Consider the following 7,031-nt stretch of genomic DNA (forward strand, 5'->3'; position numbering starts at 1 on the left):
AAGTGTTCACGAGGCCGGGGCAGGAGGAGGAGGAAGCGAGGGTGCAGATACGTGCGGGAGCCGGGAGAGGCTGTGGGTTATCGACCACAGTTTCACTGGGACAAGACCCAGGGGTGGCAAGGGGGAAAGGGGGAGCAGGGAGGGCCGACCAGAACTGGCCTGCACTGCCCAGGAGGGGCCAACCCTGGGCTTCGGGCTCCCCCTGCTGGACGCCCAACCTCCCAGAGGGGAGAAGCCAGTTGGGAGGAGTTGCTTAATTCCCCAACTCCCCTCAATCCTGGGGGGCGGGGACGAGACTGGGCTCGATTGAACATTAATATCATGCGTGGCTGACGAGCTTTTATTATAGACTCGGCACAGTGATTGTCAGACAGAGGAGAGGAACAGCTGAGACCAGGCCCAAAGCAGGGGGTATACACAGCCCCCAACAATGCAAACAGGACACGGTAGGGAAGGGCACCCCAGCACCCTCTCCCGCAGGTGGCCACAGGATTACTGTTGTGCCTTCTTGCACCCAGGCTTAAGGGGGGGCCAACACCCAGAGGGCCGCCCTTGGAGGAGGGAGTCAGTAACAGACACGGAAGCACACGCCCATGCAGTGGAATGAAGCAGTTTACAGGGTAGCAAGCTCAGGGCCAATGTGTACAAATAGTCAGTTCTCTGATCCCGGCTTAGTCACAGCAAACATTTGCCCAGCCTGGCTCCTCTCCGAAGCCTGTAGGCCACTCACCCAGGTTGTCCCTGGTCACCAGACTTGGGCTCGAGGAAAGCAAATACTACAGCTCAGCACAGGCCTCGGCCAAGGGTGACTGAAGAATCCAATTGTGAGGGTGGGAGGTGGTTGCTTTAGAAGTTGAGGCTAGTGCATTGGGTCACCTGGGGGCGGGGGTGGTCTTGTTGAAAGCTGAGTGAGATTCAGTGGGTCTGGGCTGGGCTCCCAAGTGATGCTGCTGCTGCTGGCCTGTGGACCACACTGCAAGTAGCAGGCATCTACTACTGGGGGGTCTCAACCTCGGCTGCACAGAATTCCCTGAGGACCTTTTAACCTTCCCCAAGTCCGGGCTGCACTCACACTGGTCAGATCACCTCTGAGGGTGGGTCTGGGCACCAGGGTTTTTAAAGCTCCTCGGTAATTCCAGTGAGGATGAAAACCAGTGATCTAGGAGTCATCATCAGTTGGGGGTGGGGGTGGGGGTAAAAGGATGTGTGAGTGTCAGAAAAGTATAATTTCTATTATTTAATTTTATACCTGGAAAGTAAAATACATATAAATGTATGTATATATGTATTTCACATACATATAGTTTTTATAACCAAATATGGAAAGTAAAGCTTGATGAAAAGCTTCCTGATACGTAGGTACCAGCACAAAACTCCTGTCTGACAGTGACAGAACCCTCATTACCTAACCTACACCCTCCTAGGCAGCCCCAATTGTTTGAAATCTCTTCCCATATTGAGATGAAATGTACTTCTGTGCAGCTTCCACCTGTGGGTCCTTTGGAGCTACAGAGAATAAATTCAGTCTCTTTTCCACATTGCTGTGCTAATGGAAGGCAGCTATCAGTTGGGTTAAGTGGTATAAAAATATCCTATTAGTAAATGAGATAGTTAAGGTACTTTTCGTTGCAAGCAACACAAATAGATAATGGCTAGTTTAAGCAGAAAAAAAAGATTTTTTTTTTTTGTAAAGAGATAATGGGTTTTCTGAGGTAGGAGGAGGAATTGCACAGCCCAGACACAGGAAGGAGGGGTCCAGGGACTGCTGAGGGAGTTGCAAGAGCAGCACCCAGAGGCCGTTGCTTCTAGGCGGCCATTATTGACTTGGCTACAGACACTCCTATGCTCTGAGTCCCTCCGTTTCAAATTTCAAATTGGTGACGAGAAAAAACAATTGGCTAGATTGGCTCAGGTGCTTCTGCTGGGACCAACGGGCTTTGGCCGGTACGACTGTCATGTGATAACAGACAAGGCTGCGGTGAGCCCAGGCCCTGTCACCAGAAAAGGGAATCACACCAGATGCTACCCCTAGAGGGAGCTATTCCAATAAATCATAGTTAAGGTCAAGAATAATTATGGGATTATTTTACATTTGTGATCGTCCATGCCACTGTTAGACTCCACTAGACCAGCTGACTACAGAGAACTCTCTGAAGGGCCCTGAATATAAGAGGTGGGAAGGGAAATGCATTGAGTTTAGAAGGGCCTGGCTCCTGATCCCATACCCTCTCTTAGCACGGATCCCAGCTCCAGTCAGCGCCAGCAGATTGGGAGTCAGGGTGCAAGTCTCTCATAGAGCCAGTCTTCCTCCCCTCGGTGGGTCATGGGCCCCAAGGGGGAGTCTCCTGTCGGTAGGCCCCGTCGAAAAGCGATCCGGTCATGCAGGCGGTTGGTTTGGCCTTGCCAGAACTCCATTACTTGGGGGTACAGGGTGTAGCCACCCCTACAAGGAGAAGCAGAGGCTTCGGTGCTCTGCGCGTTTGTCCAGCCAGGCAACCCCACCACCCTCCGCGCCATCCCAGCGCCCCGTGAAGGGAGTTGCTGGCGTGCATCAAACAAGGGTTGCCAGGAAGGAGGAGATCTGTAATTGCACGGACAGGGTGGCTTTAAGTAAGCACGAGGGTCCCAGTGTCCCTTTCTAGATGACCACCAGGTATCACTCACCAGTATTTTGGCTTCGGCACCTCTTGTTCCTGGTAGAGTTGCTCCAGTTCCTCATTTTTCTTTCTCAGATACTGTCCAGGGGAAGGAGATGGAGGAAGGGCCAGACCCAGTCAGTGATTCACTTAATCACCACTTATTGAGCATGTGCTCTTGCGCCAGGTGCTGGGGACACTGGTGCGCAAACCCGGCTGGCCTCTGGCCTCTAGGGGCACAGTCCAACGGGAGGGTCAGACAGATACAGGAGGCCTGTTCCCTGCTCGCCAAATCCACGTCCCCCAGGGAGACCATCCATTTCACTTTGCTGGAGAGAGAGGGCCCTGGCATCCCCTGGGGACAGCCTCTGGGGCTGAGCCAAAGCACTACCACCCAGAGGACTAAGGAGAAGCGCCACTCACCTCCCGATCAGGGATCACGGAACTCTGGTGACTGACCACAGCCCCAATCTGGCTGCTCTTGGGGCGGGAGTGGAAGTAGCACTCGGCCTCCTCCTCGGGCAGCTTCTTCACGGGACCCTCCACTCGCACCTGCACAGGGATGGTCCTGGTTAGACGGCATTCCGTTCCACCTGCCCCCGCAACCAGTAGAGGCCCCAGTCCTCTCTGTTCTTCTCTTTATCCACTGCCCCGTCACACCTGACTCCAGCTAGCCCAGCTAAGTGAGAGCCGTTTGAAAGGCAGGATGTTTGCCCAGCCTGGGCACCCTCACCAGGTTCATTCATAAACTCAGGCCCTTCCCACCCCTGCCCACCCCAGTCTGTCCCAGGAATGCACACTCACCTGACGGTTTAGGGGCTCCCAGTAGAAGACAAGGGAAGCAAAGGGATTAGAGTCCTGGAAAGGAAATAGAATCCACAGACAGTCATCAGGACAGAAGTGAGGATGCCTCCAGCATGGGGGGAAGGCAGGGAGTCTGCATCGCACAGGCCCACTGCTGATGCATTTACTGTAACGTCTCATTTTTAAATCCTCAAAGGTAGGCCAACTTTTACAGGTGTGGAGACAGGCTCAGAGAGGTTAAGTCACGTGCCCAGGTTCACACAGTAAATGGGCCAGAGGGACTCCAAAGTGACGCTTGCCATTTCTCTCACCCATAGATTTGCAAATCCTCAGAAATGTATGTTTGGCTGCACTGGACTCAGGGAAGGGCACTCATTTTGGATTCACAAATTGAATGCATACGAAGTGCCAACTCTGTGCTCAACACCGGGACAGGTGCTGGGGGTATAACAGAGATACCACAGATGCAGCCTCTGACCCCAAGGAGCTTACGGTTTACCAGAGGACACAAACATTAATCACATAATCCCACAAATACATGCATGGTTAGAAACTAAAAAAATGGCAGCAAGGAAAGTTGCCAGCTATAATGACTGCAAACAGTGCAAGGGGCCGACTCAGCCTGGGAGTCCAGAAGGCTTTCCTGAGGAGGTAACGTGGGGGCTGGACCCAAAGGAACAGGAGCTACTCAGGTAAACATAGGGAGGTAGGGGTGCCTACAGAGAGCACTCATCCACGGCAGAGAGAAGGGCAAGTGCAAAGGCCCGCAGGCAGGATGGTGCCTGGGCACAGCCGGCAAGTGGGTTGGGGCAGCTATGGCATGAGAAGGTGACCAATGAGCCAGGGCTGGACCCTGCAGGCCCAGGAAGGATTTACCGTGAACCCTCACCAGCTCTTGTCCCTTTCGACTCTCGAAGTTAGTGAAGAAGCGGAAGCCATCCTTGCCAAAGCCCTTCAGCAGCACCATGCGGGCGGACGGTTTCCCATCTCTGTGGCAAAGAGCAGAGCACCGTGGTCAGAGCCGCTCCCCACAGGATGTCTGAGCACCCCTACACCTGTACCCCCTGATTCTGCACTGTCTGTGCACTCAGGCTGCCCATTCCCACTTGCCCATGGGAATTTGTCCTGGAGGTGCAGTATGACACCATTGCCTAGGGCTCTGTAATGGACCGAACTGGGTTCCCCTAAAATTCAGTTTTGAAGCCCTAACCCGCAATGTGACTATATTTGCAGGCAGGGCCTTTAGGGAGATAATTAAGGTTAAATGAGGTCATAAGAGTGGGACTCTAATCTAGCAGGCCTGGTGTCCTTATAAGAAGAGGAAGAGACACCAGAGCCCTCTCTCCCTGCACACACAAAGGGAAGGCCATGTGAGGACACAGCAAAAAAGGTGTCCATCTGTAAGCCAGGAAGAGAGGCCTCACTAGAAACCAACTCTGACAGCACCTTGACCTTGGACTTCTAGCCTCCGGAACTGTGAGAAAATAAATCTCTGTTGTTTAAGCCCCCCCAGTCTGTGGTACTTTGTTATGGTGGCCCAAGCAAACTAACTCTGGGGGATATCTGGGGGCACAGTACAAGAGCCCTGCCTTCAAGGCCTTGTGCTTTAGTGAGTGGGGGACAAGCAGAGTTGAATAAGAGGCTAATATAAGAGATGTCTCAAGGGGTTTATGATGGATTGTCAAATGAATGACACAAACAAGCACTGCGCTAGATTTCAAGAGAGGAAGAGGGCTTTATGGAGAGGTTCCAGGAGATCTGCCTCTCAAAGAGCAGATGGGAACTGGGGAGACCGGGAGATGCAGGAGACAAAGGTGTGTGTATTGGGGGGTGGGTGCATCGAGGGCAGAGATGAATGAGGCACTACATTTTATCATTGAAATGGAATTGAGTAAAGTCTAATCTTTGGTTTAGAGGTAAGGACACTGAGGTCCAGAGAGGACAAGTTACTTGCCTGAGGCCACACAGCATGTTAATAACACAACTAGAATCATAAAGTTGTCATCCATCAAATTGAGAGCTTCCTAAGTTTCCTACTTGATCTGTACCCACCTTCAGAAGGGCCCACAGCTGTGCCTACCTGGTACAGGTAGCAAGACACATGGCATTGGCTTCCCCTATGTCAGGACACTGAACAGCCTCCTCAAACCAGGCAGCAAACTGCTTCATGGGGTTCAGGGAGGTCAGCTGAGTCTCCTCAAACGCCTGGGAAGGGAGAGTTTTATTTCATTTAACAAACACATGTAGTGCATACTGTGTACGTGGCTCTGTTCTAGGCACTTTTCAAATATTAACTCATTTAGTCCTCATAACAACTATCTCATAACAAAAAACACGAAAAGGTGAATAGGTCCCACACCTACTGATGGACAAATCAGGGTTTCATGTCATGGGTGTCAAACCTATCACCTGGGGAGCCTAAAAAATAAGACAGATTCCTGGGCTCCACCCTGTAAATTCTCATTCAGTAGGTCTGAGGTTTAATGAAAACTTGCATGTTTAACATGCATTTCTGGAAATGCTCACATGCAATCAGATTTGGTAACCAGGCCCTGGGCCCAAATTCCAAAATAATTCTCTTGGTTTCTCTCCTGAGGAGGGAAAAGGCAGTAAGAGCCAGGAGCTTTCTCCTCCCCTCCTGCGTAAAACAGCCCTCCTACCCCACGTGTTACTTACTTATCAAACATGTATAAGCTAATTATCACTGTTCTAGGCACTTTTCAAATATCAAAGTCCATAATATCCCCGTGAGGTCAGTACTATCACTTCACAGGTGAGGAAACAGAGGCCCAGGGAGGTGAGTAAACCGCCCAAGGGGTGCGCGGAGCGACCTGCAGGATATCCAGGCAGACCCCCGAGTGCGCGCCCTGAGCCCCTAAGACAAGCTGCCTCTGGAGTCCACCTTCATCCTCGTTTCCCCGGAACACCTTCCCCCTTGATTGTCTTTGAACCCCCTTCTCCCACGGAGGTGACCCCGAGCCCCAAGGGGTGGACCAGAAACCCCAGGTTATCCCTCCCATTCCCCTCCGCTCCGGAGATGACTCGGATCCCCTGTGCCCTCGCCCCTGCGGAGGCCCTGCGGGGCGGCGGCACCTCTCGGTCCCCGCGGTAACTCTTGCGCATCGGTCCCAGGTCCATGACAGCACCGCGACTGCACAGGTGGCGGAGGCAGCGGGGCCACTCGGCGGGTCGCCCGAAGGTCACGATGACGCCCCGTAGCCCGAACGTCATGGGGCCGCAGGCCACGTGACCCGGCGTCGCTCCGCGCTGGGTTCCGTTGGGTTCGGAACCAGTTTCTTAGCCCGGGAATCTACGCCGGCAAGGAAGAACTTGCCAGTTGCCGAGCCAGGCCCACAGGCCCCAAGTCCTCCGAGCCAATGGGAGCCAATAGGAAGCCAGGGTTGGTGGAGGGAGCCGGGCGCGGAGATGCCATTGGTCAGAGTTTTCCAAGAGCGAGGCCAATTAGAGCAAGAACGGAGGAACCCTGCAGCCAATGGACGGCGCCTCCGGGGGCGGGAGCAGAGAGACAAGGAAATGCTGTCACCGCCGTTAACACGCACGTGGAGTTTGTTAAAGGTATAGGAAATGAAG

At 53.0% G+C, this 7,031-nt stretch overlaps 1 protein-coding gene across 1 annotated transcript; it reads right to left on the minus strand.

The window, feature by feature from the left end:
• Positions 1-324: 324 nt before the first annotated feature.
• On the minus strand, positions 325-6,803 carry PNPO (pyridoxamine 5'-phosphate oxidase). Its single transcript, XM_027094767.1, has 7 exons — positions 6,534-6,803; positions 5,521-5,645; positions 4,330-4,429; positions 3,441-3,494; positions 3,060-3,188; positions 2,665-2,735; positions 325-2,443 (listed from the first exon to the last, which is right to left on the minus strand). Exons 1-7 carry the CDS (start codon positions 6,669-6,671, stop codon positions 2,275-2,277), a joined length of 786 nt encoding a protein of 261 aa, XP_026950568.1. The 5' UTR covers positions 6,672-6,803; the 3' UTR covers positions 325-2,274.
• Between the last annotated feature and the right edge of the window lie 228 nt (positions 6,804-7,031).

Source organism: Aethalodelphis obliquidens, unplaced genomic scaffold (assembly GCF_003676395.1).
Source record: "Aethalodelphis obliquidens isolate GAN/ISIS:26980383/991018 unplaced genomic scaffold, ASM367639v1 scaffold89, whole genome shotgun sequence".
NCBI classification, from domain to species: Eukaryota; Metazoa; Chordata; class Mammalia; order Artiodactyla; family Delphinidae; genus Aethalodelphis; species Aethalodelphis obliquidens.